At 43.5% G+C, this 23,392-nt stretch overlaps 1 protein-coding gene across 1 annotated transcript in view; it reads left to right on the top strand.

Moving 5' to 3' along the window:
- The window catches only part of LOC141252882 (tubby-related protein 1-like), a 489,319-nt gene that overhangs the window by 178,873 nt on the left and 287,054 nt on the right, over positions 1 to 23,392 (top strand). Inside the window, exons 3-5 of the mRNA XM_073670636.1 lie at positions 19,321 to 19,491; positions 19,978 to 20,090; positions 20,205 to 20,313. Coding sequence (XP_073526737.1) covers positions 19,321 to 19,491; positions 19,978 to 20,090; positions 20,205 to 20,313 — 393 coding nt within the window. The remainder of the gene's footprint in view (positions 1 to 19,320; positions 19,492 to 19,977; positions 20,091 to 20,204; positions 20,314 to 23,392) is intronic.

The following is a 23,392-nucleotide window of genomic DNA, read 5'->3' as shown; positions in this document are numbered from 1 at the left end:
CGCGATACCGTCATTGACCTATTAAATGGACAGGTGTTTGCCTATGGGTTGCTCAATTTCATGTTCGTTGTTTGAGACTTTCTTTACTTTTCTGGAGTGGGTGGTTAGGGATGTTGCAGATGTGCAGTCCGTTATTCATTACCTGGATGACTTTTTGTTCATAGGTCCCCAGATTTGTTGGTTTGTAGCAATTTGTTAGCAGCCATGGTGTGGGTTGCGGAACGTTTTGGTGTTCCATTGGCGAAAGAAAAAACTGAAGGCCCTTGTACCATGTTGAGTTTTTTAGGAATATTGATTGATTTGGAAAGAATTGAATGTCAGTTGCCCTAGGCCAAAGTGGCATTGCTCAGGCAGGAGGTTGAGCGAATTGGTAAATTGCACAAGGTGACATTGAAGGAGCTGCAATCGCTGTTAGGGAGATTTAACTTTGCGTGTAGGATTATGCCCATGGGCAGAATATTTTGTCGCAGGTTGTCAAGGGCAACAGCAGGTGTGCGGGCATCGTATCATTTTATTCGCTTGAATAGAGATAACAGGCAGGATTTATTGGTTTGGAAGTGCTTTCTGGACAATTACAATGGTAGGCCATTGATTCAGCAGAAGTTTCTGAACAGCTTTCATTGCGTGATTTATACGGACGCTGCAGGCGGGGCTGCCTACATGGCCTATTATAAGGGAAAGTGGAGCGTTGGAAAATGGCCCGATTCATGGAAGGAGAGGGGTCTTACAAAGAATCTTGCTCTGTTGGAATTATTCCCAATCGTAGTCGCGGTCTCATTTTGGGGTGAATTTTTCTCGAATCAGAGAGTCAGGTTCCACTGCGATAATATGGGCGTGGTGGCAGTGATTAATAGTTTGTCGACTTCGTCTCCTCAGGTTATTAAACTGGTCAGGGAACTGGTACTCCGTTGTCTGGGATTGAATGGTTGGATTTTGGCGGTACATGTGCCAGTTGTGCAAAATTCTATAGCGGATGCTTTGTCTCGTTTCCAGTGGGAGCATTTTCGGGCACTGGCACCAGAGGCAGAAGTCGCAGGAGTGGATCGCCCTTCTCAGTTGTGGCAGCTGATTACGGACGATCTGGGAGATAGATCCAGGAGTCAGATCCAGGAGTCAGTTGCGAGTTCAACCTGGTCTTCTTACGAGGCATCGTGGCAAGTATGGCAAAGCTGGGTGTCCCATTGGGGGGCGGTAGAGTGACGAGGATAGAGCACTGAGACGCCTTCCGATGGAAAGTTTACTCAGTGCTGTCAGGAGGGGAAAGTCAATCTACCCATACTCCAGTATCCAGAAGGATTCAAATAGTTGATGACAGTAGAAAATAAATTCAGAAAAAATTTCATGGACAATATTCGCAGTATAAACATTGCTTTTGCCTCCATAGGAGCAAGTATTTCACCACCACCTGGATATGGCCCATACTGTTTTTGCATACATGGACAGATCTATCATCTAACAGGCACACTACATCCAACAGACAAAGACCAACCAAAATTTGCAAAACTTTATATACTGGATACCGCTAATGCAAATGAACTCAGACTCAAAAAAAAAAAGAAAATGAAAAATGTCATCCTACATTGATGAACATTATCGCTGAGCAACTGAATGCTATCAATCCATTTGCTGCGGCCTTTCAATTGCTACGCGACGTTGAACAACAAGAACAGAACAAAGCTCATCAAAATGGAACTGTCATGCCAACCATCACAATGGCTATTAAGCAAGATAGGACTCAAGATCCAAAGAAATACAACAACCCAACAGTGAGTGAAGTTTCAGTTGTCTTTCACAATGAAGATGGTGAGCCTCCCTTCAATAGAGATATTTTAATTCATTTAAAACCTGATCCACGCAATCTTCTAGCTCCAAGAACACAATGCATCAGCATTCTCCATAGCAATTTGGATGCTCTGCTGTATTCTATCTTTTTCCCTTATGGAGTCCAAGGTTGGCATGACGGTCTAAAACAACAGGGAAATAGTTCCCGAAGAATATATCAACTTCAGTACTATAGCTTTGTATTATCGGTCAGGAAGGAATTTAATCCATTATTCAATGGTGGAAAACTCACACAGCAATATTTTGTCGATGCATACAGTACGTTAAAATCGAGGCAAATCGTCTACATTACATCAGAATGCACCAGAAAGATTTAAAAGTGGAAGATTACTGCCTCCTACAAGAACATTTACTAAAAAAATCTATTGAAAAGGGCATCCCAATTGGAAAGACAGTAATTTTGCCTTCATCTTTTGAAGGCAGTCCAAGAAACATGCACCAGCGCTTCCACTATGCTATGTGTACTGTTATGTTCTGCAACTAATAACTATGCAATAGGAGGGAAAAGCTGTCCCTGCACTGAGACTCAGCTTAAAACCCTACGCTGGGGTGGGTGCCCTATTCCTTGTGAATAGCCACACCGACGATCCTGCACTGAATCCAAACGAAGACCTGTAGGTAGGGGAAAGGGTGTCCCTAAAAGATCTAAGGACTGGGAGCAAAAACAGGTGACCTTCTAAAGAGAAGTTAGTTGCAGAAACGAAGATTAAAGGAAATAAAACTGGTGGAACAAGAAGTCCCAGGAAATCAATTGTCCTAAGCACAAAGAACTAACAAGGCAACTTAGTCAGAGCACAAGCGTAACAACACTGATGTCTAGCGAGGAATGGGAGACAGGTGCTGAGTAATAAAGAGTGAGGAGATCACATGAGCAAGACACCCAGCACCAGAGGAAAAGACTAGAAGCCAGCAAACGACAAAAAGACCGAAAAGTAAAACAACATAGATTCTAACATGAACAGTAACAAAGTATGGTCGACCAGATCTGTTTGTCACCATGACATGCTATCCCAAGTGGACTGAGATTACACAAAATTTAGAACTGTGGCAATGTGTGGAACATAGGCCAGACTTGGTGGCACGTGTTTTTAAAATTAAACTTGATTCCCTATTAGCAGACATCAACAATGGTTTATTTGGAGAGGTCACCGCAGCCATCCATGTCATTTAGTTTCAAAAGCGCGATCTGCCACACGCACATATTTTAATAATCATCGAAAGCAATTCAAAAATAAGAACTGAAGAGGACATAGACAACATATTATGGGCAGAAATTCCCAATGAAACAAAATACCTTCAGCTGCAAGACGAAAAAGTAATTGGAAGATTGTATACAGTTAGTGTGAAAGATAAAGAACGATATTATTTACGTTTGTTGTTATTGCATGTAAGAGGCCCAACAAATTTTGAGAGCATTAAATCCATAAATGGTGTTACACATCAAACATTTAAAGATGCTGCATTATCACTAGGATTATTAATAAAAGACAGTGTCTTGAAAAATAATCTAATAGATGCCACCGTTCTTTACATGCCTACACAACTTCGGGAGATGTTTGCTTACATCTGTGCTTTCGGCTCACCTACTAATACCCTAGAGTTGTGGAATGAGTTTGAGGAACATTTTTTAAAAGACTACTGTCACAGATACCACAATAACACAGAAAATTGCATTAATTGTGAAGGCTACGCTATGAAAGATGTGCAAGAAGTGCTGCTAATTCATGGGAAGTCTTTTGATGATTTCAATTTACCACAACCAGCAAACAATAAAAGTCAGCCTCAAGAGGACTACAATAAGGAATATGAGTTGACAAGGGCTGCAGAAACACATGAAACTGAATTAAGAGCAACATTTTGCCTACAAGGCCATAGTTAAAGCATTACAAGACACCACATTAACATCTAAGTGCTTCTTTATTGATGGTGCGGCGGCACCCCCGGCAGTCTTTAGGAAGCCTAAAAAGTGCCCAAAATGATAGTGAGAGTGCTCAAATGACATGGGGACCACATGGGGATCGCCCCAGGAAGCATTTCTGTCCCCCAGGTCACTGCTGTCAACAATGTGGTCAGAGGTATTAAGCCACTTTTACGGGCTCACAATAAAACGTTCAAAAACGAAACTGAAACTGCGGCCGGGTGTCCATAAATGGTTCCCAGCCACCCCTATTTGTCCCGGTGCGCCTTATATACAAGCCCGCATACCAAAACATTACCTGTGCCCGCCCCAGTGCATTTAGTGGGAAGGACAGCCTAGCCAAAAACACGTGGACAAGTGAATGTGGCCAGGGATGGTCCATATCACTGATGCCTTCACACTGGGTTAATATTGTGAAAGCCGGGACACAGTTGGACACTGGGATGCAACACGTCCTCCAGACATAGAGGATTGCGGGTCCTGCGTCAATCAGGCTTCAACACAAAGTTCAGAAGGTAGACAGCAGCAGTGGTCGGCCCTCCTACACAACGAGTAAATTATTCATGATCATGAGGCCATCCATCTCCTTAGCTTTCTGTTCCTTGGAATGCAAGAACATGTATGTAGTAGCGGCTAGGCCTGAGGTGGTCAGCGTTTTGGCGCATATCCTACCTCCTCCGAGGATTGCTGGATGTTTTCCTGCTACTATCCCAGTTCTATGACTCCTGTTAAAATAAAGCTTCAGGTGATGAATGATGGATGAGGTGGTGGCAAAGGAGAAAGAGCAGGAGGAACAGGGACCATTCACATCAATATCAGGCCAGCCAACCACACATGTCTTGTAGGATATGTTTCTGTACCAAAAGGAGCGGTTCGGATACATAGTTATAGGGCATACAGTGAGTGCAATGCCTACCAAATATTTCGAGGCACTCCAATGCCCCTTGAAAGTGACATGGAGGTCAGAGGGCCTTAACTAAAACATTTTTCCCATTTATAGCAACTGGGTCTCCTGTACACTGTTGGCCTAAGCAGTGAATGGAAGGCTTTCAAAAAATTATGAGGAACTGCAATGCCCCTTGAAACAGACGTGGAGGTCACAGTAGCTTAACAAGACGGTTTTAATGCCCCTTGGAAGAGTGGTGGAGGTCACAGTAGCTTAACAAGACAGCTTTAATGCCGCTTGGAAGAGATGTGGAGTTCAGAGTGGTTTAACAAGACTGTTTTAATGCCCCTTGAAAGAGATGTGGAGCTCACAGTAGCTTAACAAAACGGTTTTAATGCCCCTTGGAAGAGACGTGGAGGTCACAGTAGCTTAACAAGACGGTTATAATGCCCCATGGTAGAGACATGGAGTTCAGAGTGGTTTAACAAGATGGTTTTAATGCCCCTTGGGAGAGACGTGGAGTTCAGAGTGGTTTAACAAAATGATTTTAATGCCCCTTGGAAGAGTGGTGGAGGTCGCAGTGGAATAAAAAGACAATATCAATGCCCCATGGAAGAGACGTGGAGGTCACAGTAGCTTAACAAGACAATTGTAATGCCCCTTACAAGATTCATGCAGTACTGCATATTAAAAACATTATTCCCATTATTGGGGAGTGGGTCTCCCATAGTCTTTGCCTATGCTTTCCAAGCAAAAGCTGCCAAAAATTAGGACGGAGGAACTTGCAATGCCCCGTACAAGTGCCATGCAGTACAGCATATTATAAACATTATTCCCATTATTGGGGAGTGGGTATCCCATAGTCATTGCCTATGCCTTCCAAGCAAAAGCTGCTAAAAATTAGGACGGAGGAACTGGCAACATGGACCACGGTCATCCTGGTGGTATAGTGGTGGTGGAGGCTGAGGATAAGGAGAAGAGAAAAAAACAGCCAAAATGAGGAAGCGTATACCCATGTGTGGGTGTGAAGCGGTGCATGGGAATACACCTCCCGAAATAACACAGTGGATTTGACTTTATGTTACTCTGCTGTCATTTGGTGGTGATGAGAAGTCTTGCCCAATCCAGCCCTTGTTCATTTTGATAAGGGCCAGCTTGTCAGCATTGTCAGTTGACAGGCGAGTGCGCTTATCAGTTATAATTCCCCCAGCGGCACTATAATACAATACAATACAATAATTAAAAGGCAGAGAGGAATCACGGAGGACGCTGGTACGGTCGGCAAGGTACTCCGTTACCATCTTTTGAAACTTTCCACTCCTTGTGAGAGTACCCCGCACCTCAGGGCCTGTAAGCAGGGCGGGTCTCAGAAAACTGTCCCAGAATGTTGACAGTGTTCCCCTGCCTCTGCTGGATTGGAGTTGCGTCTCTCTTGCCTGTGCGCCTTGGTTGGGCAACGAACTGTGACCTCTGCCTCTATCTTGTTCAGATGGGAATTTTTTTATCAGTTCTGCAGCAAGTGCCTTCTGGTACTGCCCCATTTTTGTAGACCTCTCCACCTCAGGAATAAGAGAGTGAAAGTTCTCCTTGTAGCGGGGGTCTAAAAGTGTCACCAACCAGTAATGACTATCACCGAACATTTTGAAAACGTGAGGGTCGCTGTTAAGGCAGCTTAACATAAAGTCAGCCATGCATGCCAGACTGGTAACAGGCAAGACTTCCGTGTCCTCACCTAGATGATGACTGACCATGCTCTCCTCCTCCTCCTCCTCCCCCCTGTCCTCCGGCCACCCACGCTGAACCGACGGTATGACAGTTGAACAGGTACTACCGTCTACAGTGCATGATACCACTTCCTGTTCTTCCTCCTCCTCCTCTCCCTCATTATCCCCTAATGCATGTTGGTATGAGATGAGGCTGGGCTGTGTGTAATCGCCCGCGACGGCTTCTTGGTCCATCTCATCATACTCTGGCTGCAATGCCTCCTCTTTAATTCTCTGCAGAGAGCGTTGCAAAAGACAGACAATTGGGACGCTGACGATAATGATGTCATCATTGCCACTCACCATCTTGGTGGACTCCTCAAAGTTTGTCAGGATGGTACATATGTCAGACATCCAGGTCCACTCCTGAGGTCTTATGTGTGGAGTCTGACCTGAATATCGATGGCCTCCACAACTGCTCTCTTCTGCTCACAAATCCTTTGCAACATGTGGAGGGTAGAGTTCCAACGTGTGGGGACATCACATACTAGTCGGTGTGCCGGAAGCTGCAAACGCTGCTGCAAAATAGCAAGGGCGTCGGAAGCTGTAGCCGACTTCCGAAAATGAGCTGACAGGCGGCGTACTTTGACGTGTGTGATCTCGCCTCGCCTCATAGCCGCCACCAGGTTACGGCCATTGTCACACACGATCATGCCTGGATGTAGCTTCAGCGGTCTCAGCCACAGATCTGCCTGCTCTTTCACAGCTATCCACAACTCACAAGCAGTGTGAGGTTTATCACCTAAGCTTATAAGTTTCAGCACAGCCTGTTGCCACTTGGCTGAGGCAGTACTGCAGTTCTTCCAGCTTGTAACTGATGTGGTGATATCTGAGATGGAGGCTGAACATGAGGAGGAGGAGGAGGAGGATGCGCAGGAGCTGTGCACTTTGGGGGCAACTCTGACTGACATAGGGCCCGCAATCCTCGGTGTGGGGAGGATGTGTTCCATCCCAATGTCTGACTGGGTCCCAACTTCCACTATGTTTACCCAGTGTGCCGTCAGGGAGATGTACTGTCCCTGGCCACAAGCACTTGTCCACGTGTCCGTTGTCAGATGGACTCTCCCAGTAACTGCGTTGTTGAGGGCACGGCAGATGTTTTGGGACACGTGCTTGTGTAGTGCAGGGATGGCACACCGGGCAAAATAGTGTCGGCTGGGGACCGAGTACCAAGGGACGGCCACCACCATAAGTATGCAGAAGGATTCCGTCTCCACCAGCCTAAAAGGCAGCATTTCCAACGCAAGCAGTCGTGAAATGTTCGAATTTAGGACTGTGGCCTGTGGGGCATTCGCTGCGAATTTGCGCTTTCGTTCAAAGCTCTGGGATATGGACAATTGAACGCTGCGGTGGGACGTGGATGTGGACGTTGATGCTGTTTCTTGAGAAACTGCCATAACAAGTGAAGACTGAGAGGAGGGGGGCATCTTTGCATGCAGTATGGACAGGGGATTGCCTTGCACGCACAACAGGGGGTTCTCTTACATGCCCAACAGTGGAAGAAGCAGTGGTGACATTCGCTGACACTGGTCATGGTCCCTGGGGTTCGCCCCACAAAGTCGTGTGCTTTGCTGACATGTGCCTGATCATTCTGGTGGTGGTCAGGCTGGTAGTTTTGTCACCCCTGCTGATGCTGGCCTGGCAGGTGGTACAAATGGCCTTTTTGGGTTTATCAGCAGAGTCTTTAAATATTTCCAGACTCTGTAAGACCTACCGGTTGTACTGGCAACGTCCCTCATGTTGGTGTTACGGGGAATGGTTGCCCGACTTCTGTCTGCGGCCACAACACTGCTTCTTCCTGCCTGTTGGGGTACTCTTCCTCCCTCCCCCTGTGTGCTGCTGGCCTCGCTCTGCCTGTCCTCCTGCCACGTTGGGTCAGTTACTAGATCATCCATCACCTCCTCCTCTCCCACTTCCGCACCACGGTCCTCCTCCTCACTTCGTGGCAATTGAGTCTCCCTGTGCTCAAATATTTGGCCATCGCTACATAGTATCTCCTCTTCCACGACTTCAAGCAAATCAGACGAGGGGCCCAAATATGGAAATGGACCAGTGAACAGCTCTTCAGAGTGTCCAACTGTGGGATCAGTTGCTGTCTGACGACACTCAGCATGGTGGGAGGAAGTAGCATCAGGGTGAGGAGGAGTATGCGCTCGAGACTCACAGCTACTAAGACTTGACCGTGTGGAAGACAGACCGGAGATGGTGGTTCCCAGGTGACTGGAAGTATTATCTGCTGTCCAGTTAATAACCTGTTCACACTGATCAGTTCACAGTAGTGGTCTTGTTGTTGTGTGCTTCCCTAGTAATTCGGTCAAAAATTGGGAGTGAGAAGATGTGGCTGTTGGTTGTGGCACATTTTCACCTTGGCCCCGACCCCGTCTTCTGCACGCCCCATCACCTGAATGTCCAGTTCCACGTCCCTTGCCCTGCGCCTTGCCCATTGTAAATGAAGTAAAGTAGCTTACACTCGCACTATCAATGCAAAAGGGTAATAAAAAGATTAGAACCGTGGAAGAAGAAAACCACAGTTCTATTTCTCTGGCCTACACCAGAATCTTTTAAACAGATATATTTGTGTCTTAACAGTCAGCGAGACACTCAAACAGTGTTTTTTTTTATGTAAAAAAGGCAAAAAAGTGGTTAATACAGAGAACCACAGTTCTAATTTCCTGGTGTATACCAGACTTTTTTAAATAGATATATTTGTGTCTGAACAGTCAGAGAGACACTCAAACTGTTTTTTTTATGCAAAAAGGTGGATTACACCCAGAATTTAAACCGTGGAAGAGGAAAACCACAGTTCTAGTTCTCTGGCCTACACCAGATTGTTTTAAACAGATATATTTGTGTCTGAACACTCAAAATATTTTTTTTTATGCAAAAAGGTGGATTACATCCCGATTTGTACCGTGGAAGAGGAAAAACACAGTTCTAGTTTTCTGGCCTACAGCAGGCTCTTTTAAACAGATATATTTGTGTCTGAACACTCACAGACACACTCAATTTTTTTTTTTGGGGGGGGCATGAAATACCAAAAGGTTAATAAGACTGGTATTTGTACAGTCTGACTGAGGAAAAAAAAAAGAGGATTTAGATGAAAAAAAAAAAGGATTTTTCCTGGCCCCTGAGACCTGGGGCTAAGTCTAGCAATTTGACCAGCAGCAGCACACAGTACTGTAATGCAGTGTTTGTTGGTATAACCACTGCAACTCCTTTATAGCCTGTCTGCCTGCCTGATATCTGGGATGGATATACAGTACAGACCAAAAGTTTGGACACACCTTCTCATTTAAAGATTTTTCTGTATTTTCATGACTATGAAAATTGTACATTCACACTGAAGGCATCAAAACTATGAATTAACACATGTGGAATTATATACTTAACAAAAAAGTGTGAAACAACTGAAAATATGTCTTATATTCTGGGTTCTTCAAAGTAGCCACCTTTTGCTTTGATGACTGCTTTACACACTCAGTCACCATAAATGGTCTTCCAACAATCTTGAAGGAGTTCCCAGAGATGCTTAGCACTTGTTGGCCCTTTCGCCTTCACTCTGCGGTCCAGCTCACCTTAAACCATCTCGATTGGGCTCAGTTCTGGTGACTGTAGAGGCCAGGTCATCTGGCGTAGCACCCCATCACTCTCCTTCTTGGTCAAATAGCCCTTACACAGCCTTGAGGTGTGCTAGGGTTCATTGTCCTGTTGAAAAATAAATGATGGTCCAACTAAACACAAACCGGATGGAGTAGCATGCCGCTGCAAGATGCTGTGGTGGCCATGCTGGTTCAGTATGCCATCAATTTTGAATAAATCCCCAACAGTGTCACCAGCAAAGCACCCCCACACCATCACACCTCCTCCTCCATGCTTCACGGTGGGAACCAGGCATGTAGAGTCCATCCATTCACCTTTTCAGCGTCGCACAAAGACACGGTGGTTGGAACCAAAGATCTCAAATTTGGACTCTTCAGACCAAAGCTCAGATTTCCACTGGTCTAATGTCCATTCTTTGTGTTCTTTAGCCCAAACAAGTCTCTTCTGCTTGTTGCCTGTCCTTAGCAGTGGTTTACTAGCAGCTATTTTACCATGAAGGCCTGCTGCACAAAGTCTCCTCTTAACAGTTGTTGAAGAGATATGTCTGCTGCTAGAACTCTGTGTGGCATTGACCTGGTCTCTAATCTGAGCTGCTGTTAACCTGCGATTTCTGAGGCTGGTGACTCGGATAAACTTATCCTCAGAAGCAGAGGTGACTCTTGGTCTTCCTTTCCTGGGGCGGTCCTCATGTGAGCCAGTTTCTTTGTAGCACTTGATGGGTTTTGCAACTGCACTTGGGGAAACTTTCAAAGTTTTCCCAATTTTTCACACTGACTGACCTTCATTTCTTAAAGTAATGATGGCCACTCATTTTTCTTTACTTAGCTGCTTCTTTCTTGCCATAATACAAATTCTAACAGTCTATTCAGTAGGACTATCAGCTGTGTATCCACCAGGCTTCTACACAACACAACTGATGGTCCCAACCCCATTTATAAGGCAAGAAATCCCACTTATTAAACCTGACAGGGCACACCTGTGAAGTGAAAACCATTTCCAGTGACTACCTCTTGAAGTCCATCAAGAGAATGCCAAGAGTGTGCAAAGCAGTCATCAAAGCAAAAGGTGGCTACTTTGAAGAACCTAGAATATAAGACATATTTTCAGTTGTTTCACACTTTTTTGTTAAGTATATAATTCCACATGTGTTAATTCATAGTTTTGATGCCTTCAGTTTGAATGTTCAATTTTCATAGTCAGGAAAATACAGAAAAATCTTTAAATGAGAAGGTGTGTCCAAACTTTTGGTCTGTACTGTAAGTCCTGAGAAGGACTGTTAGTTTGATTTTGCAGGCTTTAGAGACCCTATACTACCTATTTCGCAGTATAAATTTCTCCCTAGCTCAGCAGCACTCTCCCTACACTGTCTGATCCAGATCGGCTGTGTCCAAGATGGCAGCACCCGGTTTTAAATACTCGAGGTGACGCTGTGTGGCCAGCCAATCACTGTAACATGGCTGTGGCATTACAGTGACCGGCTGGCAATCCCTGCATGTTCATTGGCTCTGTAAAGAGCGCCAAACGTGCAGGGCGGTGACCCGAGTTCCCTCCCGAGTAACCCAGAAATGCTCGGTGCTCGACGAACATCCCGAGTAGTGAGATGCTCGGGCGAGTACCGAGCAGTGTCGAGCATGCTCGCTCAACACTACTTCCTGTACTTGCTAATGCCACAAGAACAGAAATTGTAAACTCCTGTGTTAAATATTGAAAACTCTGGAAAAATGTTATAAGACTGCTGCTATTCAACAACATGTGCTTCAGTGATCCAGAATACAGCACTTGTTTACTTAAGCTAGGAAACGGTGAGCTGTCAAATGAACACAACCTTGGAGATGATGTCATAGAAATTCCTCCTGACATGCTGTGCACTGGCTGTTTAGTGACTGACATCTTTGGACAAAACATTACCATAAATGTCAATGACAAAGACAATGATTGTCACTGCCTTATACCCCAACATCATACAGGCTAAAGTGATTGCTGGATAAGCCGAAGGGGACAATGTATTTATTCCACGCATAGATTTGTGTCCTTCTGACACTGGGTTACCCTTTAAATTAAGAAGACGACTGTTTCCAGTCAAACCTGCATTCTCAATGACTATTAACAAATCCCAAGGACAGATCCTCAATCGAGGACACGGACAGCTATATGTTGCTTTCTCCAGAGTGAAGCAACGCTGCCATGTCAAAGTGAAAGTTATTAATACACCACTTGAAGGAAAGTTATTTAATAGTGCTAACATTTTTACAAGGAATGTTGTTTATAAAAATGTTTTAAATTAATCTATTTAATTTGCAATATAATTAATAGATACCGTGTATGATTTATAGGTAGATGATGGATAAATATCACATAGATATACATAGATAGTATAATAAATAGATATATATTTTATATATACATACATATGACATAGACATAGATAGGAGGATAGATAGATGGACATACACATAGATAGATGTTTCATAGCTATGAGATAGATACAGTTATATGAAAAAGTTTGGGCACCCCTATTAATCTTAAGCTTAATGTTTTAGAAAAATTGATGTTTTTGCAACAGCTATTTCAGTTTGATATATGTAATAACTGTTGGACTCAGTAATGTTTCTGCCTTGAAATGAGGTTTATTGTACTAACAGAAAATGTGCAATCTGCATTGTAACAAAATTTGACAGGTGCATAAGTATGGGCGCCCTTATCATTTTCTTGTTTTAAATACTCCTACCTACTTTTTACTGACTTACTAAAGCACTTTTTTTGGTTTTGTAACCTCATTGAGCTTTGAACTTCATAGCCAGGTGTATGCAATCATGAGAAAAGCTACTTAAAGTGGCCACTTGCAAGTTGTTCTCCTGTTTGAATATCCTCTGAAGAGTGGCATCATGGGCTCCTCAAAACAACTGTCAAATGATCTGAAAACAAAGATTATTCAACATAGTTGTTCAGGGGAAGGATACAAAAAGCTGTCTCAGAGATTTAACCTGTCAGTTTCCACTGTGAGGAACATAGTAAGGAAATGGAAGAACACAGGGACAGTTCTTGTTAAGGCCAGAAGTGGCAGGCCAAGAAAAACATCACAAAGGCAGAGAAGAAGAATGGTGAGATCAGTCAAGGACAATCCTCAGACCACCTCCAGAGAGCTGCAACATCAACTTGCTGCAGATAGTGTCACTGTGCATCGGTCAACTATACAACGCACTTTGCACAAGGAGAAGCTGTATGGGAGAGTGATGCGAAAGAAGCCGTTTCTGCAAGCACGCCACAAACAGAGTCGGCTGAGGTATGCAAAAGCACAATTGGAGAAGCCAATTTCTTTTCGGAAGAAGGTCCTGTGGACTGATGAAACCAAGATTGAGTTGTTTGGTCATACAAAAAGGCGTTATGCATGGCGGCAAAAAAACACAGCATTCCAAGAAAAACACTTGCTACCCACAGTAAAATTTGGTAGAGGTTCCATCATGCTTTGGGGCTGTGTGGCCAATGCCGGCATCGGGAATCTTGTTAAAGTTGAGGGACGCATGGATTCCACTCAGTATCAGCAGATTCTTGACAATAATGTTCAAGAATCAGTGATAAAGTTGAAGTTACGCAGGGGATGGATCTTTCAGCAAGACAATGATCCAAAACACCGCTCCAAATCTACTCAGGCATTCATGCAGAGGAACAATTACAATGTTCTGGAATGGCCATCCCAGTCCCCAGACCTGAATATCATTGAACATCTGTGGGATCATTTGAAGAGGGCTGTCCATACTCGGCGACCATCAAACTTAACTGAACTGGAATTGTTTTGTAAAGAGGAATGGTCAAAAATACCTTCATCCAGGATCCAGGAACTCATTAAATGCTACAGGAAGCGACTAGAGGCTGTTATTTTTGCAAAAGGAGGATCTACTAAATATTAATGTCACTTTTCTGGTGAGGTGCCCATACTTATGCACCTGTCAAATTTTGTTTGAATGCAGATTGCACATTTTCTGTTAGTACAATAAACCTCATTTCAAGGTAGAAACATTACTGTGTCCAACACTTATTACATATATCAAACTGAAATAGCTGTTGCAAAATCACCAATTTTTATAAAACAATAAGCTTAAGATTAATAGGGGTGCCCAAACTTTTTCATATAACTGTATAGATAGATTGTGTCATATATAGACATATATTTAATATTGTAAGGTGACTTAAAGGTGAGGTAAGACTTAAATTAGTGACTTAGAGGTGAGACTTAAATTAACTTTAACAGGGCTGTTTTTTGTGAACAGCTAAAGAGATGGGCGGGATGGCTGTTCACCATATCTCCACCTCAGGGTGTAATCCATAGAGAAAGATAGATATAGACATACATAGATAGATAAATAGATATGAGATACATAGATAGATCATAGATAGATATGACATACATTGAAAGATGATAGATACATATGAGATACATCGATGATAGAGACATACTGTACATAGATGAGAGATAGATAGAAGTGACATACATACATTAAATATAGATTGAGACACATAGATAAATAACATGATAGAGACATAGATAGATGATAGATCAATATAAAATACATTTTATAATAGATAGATACAGGGATAGATAGATAGATAGATAGCTAGACATAGATTATAGAATAAAATGTGTTTTTTTGTCCTTATGTGGACACAATGTAAATTTAAGCACCTTTGTCATAAATTTTTCCATGTTAATAAAATGTTACCTGTACCTACTTTGCTTTAATTTTAACACAGGGGGAGGGGTGAGTGCACATAGGAAAGATGACACACAGGGGGGAGACAGCTCAAACGAGAGAACACATGAGGGGAGAACACAGCACAGGGGTGGAGAGAGAGAGCAGACAAGGGGGAGAGCACATGGGGTACACAGGTCAAAGAAGAGATCACATGAAGGGAGAAGACAGCAGGTAGGGGAGAGAGAAAGCGCACAGGGGGGAGAGAGACAGAGTACAGGGGGGAGACAGCTCAAACGGGATAGCACATGAGGGGAGTACACAGCACAGGAAGGAGAGAGACCGCAGACAAGGGGGAGAGCAGATGGGGTAGACAGGTCAAAGAAGAGATCACATGAAGGGAGAAGACAGAAGGTAGGGGAGAGAGAAAGCACACAGCAGGGAGAGAGACAGAGCACAGGGGGGAGACAGCTCAAACGAGAGAACATATGAGGGAAGAAGACAGCACAGGGGTGGAGAGAGAGAGCAGACAAGGGGAAGAGCAGATGGGGTAGACAGGTCAAAGAAGAGATCACATGAAGGGAGAAGACAGCAGGTAGGGGAGAGAGAAAGCGCACAGGGGGGAGAGAGACAGAGTACAGGGGGGAGACAGCTCAAACGAGAGAACATATGAAGGAAGAAGACAGCACAGGGGTGGAGAGAGAGAGCAGACAAGGGGGAGAGCACATGGGGTAGACAGGTCAAAGAAGAGATCACATGAAGGGAGAAGACAGCAGATGGGGGAGAGAGACAGCAGACAAGGAGGATAGCACATGGGGTAGACAGGTGAAAGAAGAGATCACATGAAGGGAGAAGACAGCAGATGGGGGAGAGAGACAGCAGACAAGGAGGATAGCACATGGGGTAGACAGGTGAAAGAAGAGAGCACAGACGGGAGAAGTCAGCACCTGGGGGAAAGAGAGAGAGGCCAGGTGGGTGAGCACATGGGGGGGGGGATTTTCAACCCTGCAAATACTGCCCCCATTGTGACATCACCGCCCTCCCGATGCGATAGCATAGGGCCTCCATCTAGTATATATATATACCGTATTTTCCACCGTATAAGACAAATTTTTAACCCCTGATAATCTTCTCAAAAGTCAGGAGTCGTTTTATACGCCGGGTGTCATCTTATAGGGCGTATACCCTTATAGTCCGAATGTTGGGGGAGGAAGGGGTATATATATATGATGTGTGGGGTGTGGAGGGAGCGGTAGCCGCGGAGGAGGGGAGCACAGGAGGCAGCAGCCGCCTGCTGCACACTACACTGTCCCCGCTGCTAAAGAGAATTAATATTCATCAATGGAAATCAAATTTATTAACCAATGGATGCCTGGATTTTGAGTTTACCCCAAAATTAAATTGGAAAAACATACTACAGGCTGATCCAACTTTGATGTAATATCCTTTAAAACAAGTCAAAATGAGGCTCAGTATTGTGTGTGGCCTCCACGTGCCTGTATGACCTCCCTGGGCATGCTCCTGATGAGGTTGTGCATGGTCTCCTGTGGGATCTGCTCCCAGACCTGGACTAAAGCATCTGCCTGCTCCTGGACAGTCTGTGGTGCAACGTGATATTGGTGGATGGAGCGAGACATGATGTCCCAGATGTGCTCAATCAGATTCAGGTCTGGGGAATGGGTGGGCCAGTCCATAGCTTCAATGCCTTCATCTTGCAGGAACTGCTGACACACTGCAGCCACATGAGGCACTGTCCTGAATTAGGAGGAACCCAGGGCCAACCGCACCAGCATATGGTCTAACAAGGGGTCTGAGGATCTAATCTCGGTATCTAATGACAGTCAGGCTACCTCTGGCGAGCACATGGAGGGCTGTGCGGACCTCCAAAGAAATGCCATCCCACACCATTACTGACCCACTGCCAAACCGGTCATGCTGAAGGATGTTGCAAGCAGCAGATCGCTCTTCACGGCGTCTCCAGAATCTGTCACATCTGTCACATGTGCTCAGTGTGAACCTGCTTTCATCTGAGAAGAGCACAGGTTGCCAGTGGCGACTTTGCCAATCCTGGTGTTCTGTGGCAAATACCAAGCGTCCTGCATGGTGTTGGGCTGTAAGCACAACCCCCATCTGTGGACGTCGGGCCCTCATACCACCCTCATGGAGTTGGTTTCTAATCGTTTGTGCAAACACATGCACATTTGTGGCCTTCTGGACTTCATTTGCAGGGATCAGGCAGTTCTCCCCCTGTTCCTCCTTGCACAAAGGTGGAGGTAGTGGTCCTGCTGCTAGGTTGTTGCCCTCCTACGGCCCCCTCCACGTTTCCTGGTGTACTGGCCTGTCTCCTGGTAGCGCCTCCAGCCTCTGGACACTACGCTGACAGACACAGCAAACCTTCTTGCCACAGCTCACATTGATGTGCCATCCTGGATGAGCTGCACTACCTGAGCAACTTCTGTGGGTTGTAGAGTCCGTCTCATGCTACCACGAGTGTGAAAGCACAACCCACAATCCAAAGTGACCAAAACATCAGCCAGAAAGCATTGGTACTGAGATGTGGTCTGTGGTCCCCACCTGCAGAACCACTCCTTTATTTTGGGTGTCTTGATAATTGCCAATAATTTCCATCTATTGTGTATTCCATTTGCACAACAGCATGTGAAATTGATTGTCAATCAGTGTTGCTTCCTAAGTGGACAGTTTGATTTCACAGAAGTTTGATGTACTTGGAGTTATATTCTGTTGTTTAAGTGTTCCCTTTATTTTTTGAGCAGTGTATATATACACAGCACAGTGTATATTTATATACACACTGTATATAAATATGTATACACACACACACATGTTTGTGTGTGTATATTTATATATACAGTACAGACCAAAAGTTTGGACACACCTTCTCATTTAAAGATTTTTCTGTATTTTCATGACTATGAAAATTGTACATTCACACTGAAGGCATCAAAACTATGAATTAACACATGTGGAATTATATACTTAACAAAAAAGTGTGAAACAACTGAAATATGTCTTATATTCTAGGTTCTTCAAAGTAGCCACCTTTTGCTTTGATGACTGCTTTGCACACTCTTGGCATTCTCTTGATGAGCTTCAAGAGGTAGTCACCGGAAATGGTTTTCACTTCACAGGTGTGCCCTATCAGGTTTAATAAGTGGGATTTCTTGCCTTATAAATGGGGTTGGGACCATCAGTTGTGTTGTGCAGAAGTCTGGTGGATACACAGCTGATAGTCCTACTGAATAGACTGTTAGCTGCTTTTTTCTTGCCATAATAGAAATTCTAAGTAAAGAAAAATGAGTGGCCATCATTACTTTAAGAAATGAAAGTCAGTCAGTCCGAAAAATTGGGCTAACTTTGAAAGTGTCCCCAGGTGCAGTTGCAAAAACCATCAAGTGCTACAAAGAAACTGGCTCACATGAGGACCGCCCCAGGAAAGGAAGACCAAGAGTCACTTCTGCTTCTGAGGATAAGATTATCCGAGTCACCAGCCTCAGAAATCGCAGGTTAACAGCAGCTCAGATTAGAGACCAGGTCAATGCCACACAGAGTTCTAGCAGCAGACACATCTCTACAACAACTGTTAAGAGGAGACTTTGTGCAGCAGGCCTTCATGGAAAAATAGCGGCTAGGAAACCACTGCTAAGGACAGGCAACAAGCAGAAGAGACTTGTTTGGGCTAAAGAACACAAGGAATGGACATTAGACCAGTGGAAATCTGTGCTTTGGTCTGATGAGTCAAAATTTGAGATCTTTGGTTCCAACCACCGTGTCTTTGTGCGATGCAGAAAAGGTGAACGGATGGACTCTACATGCCTGGTTCCCACCGTGAAGCATGGAGGAGGAGGTGTGATGGTGTGGGGGTGCTTTGCTGGTGACACTGTTGGGGATTTAATCAAAATTGAAGGCATACTGAAGCAGCATGGGTACCACAGCATCTTGCAGCGGCATGCTATTCCATCCAGGCTGCATTTAGTTGGACCATCATTTATTTTTCAACAGGACAATGACCCCAAACACACCTCCAAGCTGTGTAAGGGCTATTTGACCAAGAAGAAGAGTGATGGGGTGCTACGCCAGATGACCTGGCCTCCACAGTCACCAGACCTGAACCCAATCGAGATGGTTTGGGGTGAGCTGGACTGCAGAGTGAAGGCTAAAGGGCCAACAAGTGCTAAGCATCTCTGGGAACTCCGTCAAGATAGTTGGAACACCATTTCCGGTGACTACCTCTTGAAGCTCATCAAGAGAATGCCAAGAGTGTGCAAAGCAGTCATCAAAGCAAAAGGTGGCCACTTTGAAGAACCTAGAATATAAGACATATTTTCAGTTGTTTCACACTTTTTTGATAAGTATATAATTCCACATGTATTAATTCATAGTTTTGATGCCTTCATTGTGAATGTACAATTTTCATAGACATGAAAATACAGAAAAATCTTTAAATGAGAAGGTGTGTCCAAACTTTTGGTCTGTATTGTATATATATATATATATATATATATATATATATATATGTACAGTATATATAATGTTTATTTGAAACTAATTGACATATCTGTGAGACATTAAATTAGGGCAAACATTTTTTTTCGGGGGGAGCAGAAGGAAGAACGTCCTCCATCACCTGTAATTGATGTGAATAATGTGGAAGAATTTGTGCTGCGCCCAGCACCACAAGGTTTAACTATCAAATGTAAGGTTACAAGAGATAAAAGAGGAATGGACAGAGGATGGTATCCGACTTATTATGTTCATCTTGATAATGAGAAAAAGGTAAGGCATATTATGTGGTACTAAAGACTGCAGAAATGTTTATATTTCATACATATTTTGCCTAAACTTAGTAACACTCTTTCAGTAGGTTATGTCATCAGAAATAATGCCTTTTATAAAGTGGCCATTGGAGCAATCATGTGACCCCCCCCCCATGTCCTAGACTTGGCACCTCTGACAATTAGCAGATTTAATAACAAAAAGCCTCTGACAAGCATTTCAGTTCTATATGTATTACAATGTTTTATACGGTGGCCATAAATATAATCCAAGGATGTCTCGAGTCTGTAACAAGAGATGCTCTTTATTCTGACTTCTAGTAGACATCAATTGAGTAACCCCCTGTAATCTCCAAATGTTCTAAAAAGGCATATGGACAAGGGCTATCTTCATTAGATAGCTATAATAATGTTTTTCCTTGTTACATTTTTATACATATACTGTAACCTGTATATGTGCATTTATGAATATTTTTCTGTCTTCAAGGTCTTCTTATTAGCTGGAAGAAAACGAAAGAAAAGTAAAACTTCCAATTACTTAATTTCAATAGATGCTACAGATTTGTCACGCAGTGGAGAGAATTTCATTGGAAAATTAAGGCATGTGTTTTTTTTAACATACTTTAAACATTTTAACTCATGGTGTAAATTCTGAAAACATTGGCCTATACATTTGCTTGTGTTTCAATATTATAATAAAAATTTGCTTTGCAGGTCCAATCTAATGGGGACAAAATTTACAGTATTTGATAATGGTGCAAATCCTGAAAAAGCCAATTCAGACTGGTCCAATCTACGTCAAGAACTTGCAGTAATTGTGTATGTAAGTAAACAAAGAGCTTATTCTTTCATGGTAGGTTTACACAGTCATAATAAAAAGAAAAGACAGAATTACACTTACATACATATTTATAGCCAAAACTTTTTGAGACCTTTAACAACTACAACTGTGTTCACTTTGGCTTTTTTTTAGATCACCTATTTTGAGTCTTAAGCTATTATCACACTATCAGTATTTGGTCAGTATTTCCCATCAGTATTTGTAAGCCAACACTGACCAAATACTGATAGTGTGGCCGTAGCCTTAAAAGCAAGTAATTCTTTGTTAGGCCCCATTCACACATTCAGTATTTGGTCAGCATTTTACATCAGGATTTGTAAGTCAAAATTAGCAGTGGAACATTCAGACGAAAAGTATAATAGAAGCACGTCATCACTAGAGATGAGCGTTGTTCGACTCGAACTGTTCGCCAATCTCAAATTCGAGCTGTTATGGGCGGTGTTCGAGCCGTTCGGCGAACACGAACGATTTGAAAAAAATTCGGCTGTTCGAGGTTATGTTCGATAACTGTTCGTGCACCAAAATCATAATTGGATTTTTTCTCAGTAATGATGAAAATTAATGTTAATCCACAGTTTGAGTGTACAGTGGGGCGGGGGGAGGGGCAGGGGATGGATCTCTGCAGTAATAATGAAGATCTCCATTTTTTTTCTCTTCCCCGCATTTACAGTGGGGAGGTGCAATCTGTCAGCCTATCAGCAGCGCACACACGGAGAGAACTGCTTTTTTTTTCTGCATCTAGCTCTGAAAAAATATTTGGGCTTCCAGCAGTGTGTGGGACTTGTTCTATTAGTCCATCTATACTGACCTCCATCAGGATGCAAATTGAATATAATTTTTTTCTGCATCCAGCTCTGAAAAAATATTTGGCCTTCTAGCAGTGTGTGGGACTTTCTCTATTAGTCCATCTATACTGACCTCCATCAGGTTGCAAATTGAATATAATTTTTTTCTGCATCTAGCTCTGAAAAAATATTTGGGCTTCTAGCAGTGTGTGGGACTTTGTCTATTAGTCCATCTATACTGACCTCCATCAGGTTGCAAATTAAAAATATTTTTTTTCTGCATCTAGCTCTGAAAAAATATTTGGGCTTCCAGCTGTGTGTGGGACTTGTTCTATTAGTCCATCTATACTGACCTCCATCAGGTTGCAAATTGAATATAATTTTTTTCTGCATCTAGCTCTGAAAAAATATTTGGGCTTCTAGCAGTGTGTGGGACTTGGTCTATTAGTCCATCTATACTGACCTCCATCAGGTTGCAAATTAAAAATATTTTTTTTCTGCATCTAGCTCTGAAAAAATATTTGGGCTTCTGGCAGTGTGTGGGACTTGTTCTATTACTCCATCTATACTGACCTCCATCAGGTTGCAAATTGAATATCATTTTTTTCTGCATCTAGCTCTGAAAAAATATTTGGGCTTCTAGAAGTGTGTGGGACTTGGTCTATTAGTCCATCTATACTGACCTCCATCAGGTTGCAAATTAAAAATAATTTTTTTCTGCATCTAGCTCTGAAAAATTATTTGGGCTTCTAGCAGTGTGTGGGACTTGTTCTATTAGTCCATCTATACTGACCTCCATCAGGTTGCATATTGAATATAATTTTTTTCTGCATCTAGCTCTGAAAAAATATTTGGGCTTCTAGCAGTGTGTGGGACTCATTGTATTAGGCCATCTATACCAAGCTCCACCAGCTTTTAAATTAATAATAATTTTTAGCTGCATCTAGCCCTGAAAATAATTTTTCTTCCCAATAGTGGTAGCAATAGAAATATGGGCGCGCGCCTGGCTTACAAAAATATACGCTTCATAACAAAAAACACCTGCCTAGCGCACTGCATTAATAAGATGGCATCATCGTCTCTCTCAGTGCTAGGCCTGCTACCCAGGCTAGCATTCCTGTGCCTAAAACACAATGTATCGGTCCGCGCTAGCCACTATGCTGAGGGGTCTAAAGCTGCTGCTAACGCTTTATAACAATTCAATTGGCAGATTTTCACAGAGCTCTTCCACAACGCCCACCCATCGGGCAACAGTTGCCCACCTTCCCTATGGGATCTAGTGGCGAATAGTTGATGCCATTAATCAGAGCGTCAGTTGCCCCGTCGACGTGGCAAGCATACGGTAAGGCATGGAAAGAGTGGACACGACTAGTAGCAGGCAGACGGGTTGACCAATGTGAACAAGCCAGATCACAAGTCACCATAGAATTTCTCCACCAGCTAATGATGAGGGGCATATCAGGGGCATCAGCGCAGCGGTGTCTGACCGGAGTAGCATTTCTCTTCCAACTACTGAATTGGGGAGATGTGACAAAGATTCATCATCAGACAATCCATAAAAGGGTGGAAAAGGGGTCAGCCAAGTCAGGAGTGTAGACGTCCCGTCCCGTGTCACTAAAACTGATTTCTCACATCATATCCCTAACACCATTAACATGACACTCACAATTTGATGCAACACTACTGTCTACTGCATTTGTGATCGCGTTCTTCGGGGCGCTATGCATAAGCGAATTAGTCCCTCAATCTAAAATTACCACCAGTGGAGGCTTATTACACCAGGACGTAGTCATAGCCAATAATGCAATATGTCTACGCATACACAAATCGAAAACGGTTCCAGCGGGCAGGGGCACTTGGGTACTTCTACAACCCACAAACGGTACACTGAGTCGGGTAACAATAGTAAAAACATATCTAGCCATAAAATCACAAAGTAATTTCTTCCTATCACACATTGATGGAACGCCATTATCAAGATACCAGTTCCAAGCTATATTTAATAAATGCATAACATCGGCAGGGAATCACCCCAAAGATTACGGGACACACTCATTCCGCATAGGAAGCAGCAAGAGCAGGACTGTCTGAAACGGAAGTTCAGAGGATAGGGAGATGGCGATCCACGTGTTTGTCTAGATACATAAGACCAGACTTGTTATCCTAACGTGGTTTGTTTCTTTTACAGGTGACGCTAAGCCAACAGTGTCGGTGATAGGCCACTCGTATATATATTGGGCAGAAAAAAGGGCGAAAGTCCACCCAGGCGGGAGGAA

This window comes from Phyllobates terribilis, unplaced genomic scaffold (assembly GCF_046119375.1).
Source record: "Phyllobates terribilis strain yellow unplaced genomic scaffold, ASM4611937v1 Scaffold_2__4_contigs__length_985480577, whole genome shotgun sequence".
Classification (NCBI taxonomy): domain Eukaryota; kingdom Metazoa; phylum Chordata; class Amphibia; order Anura; family Dendrobatidae; genus Phyllobates; species Phyllobates terribilis.
Note: the sequence above shows the minus strand (reverse complement) of the source record. Positions and strands in the feature narration are given on the sequence as shown.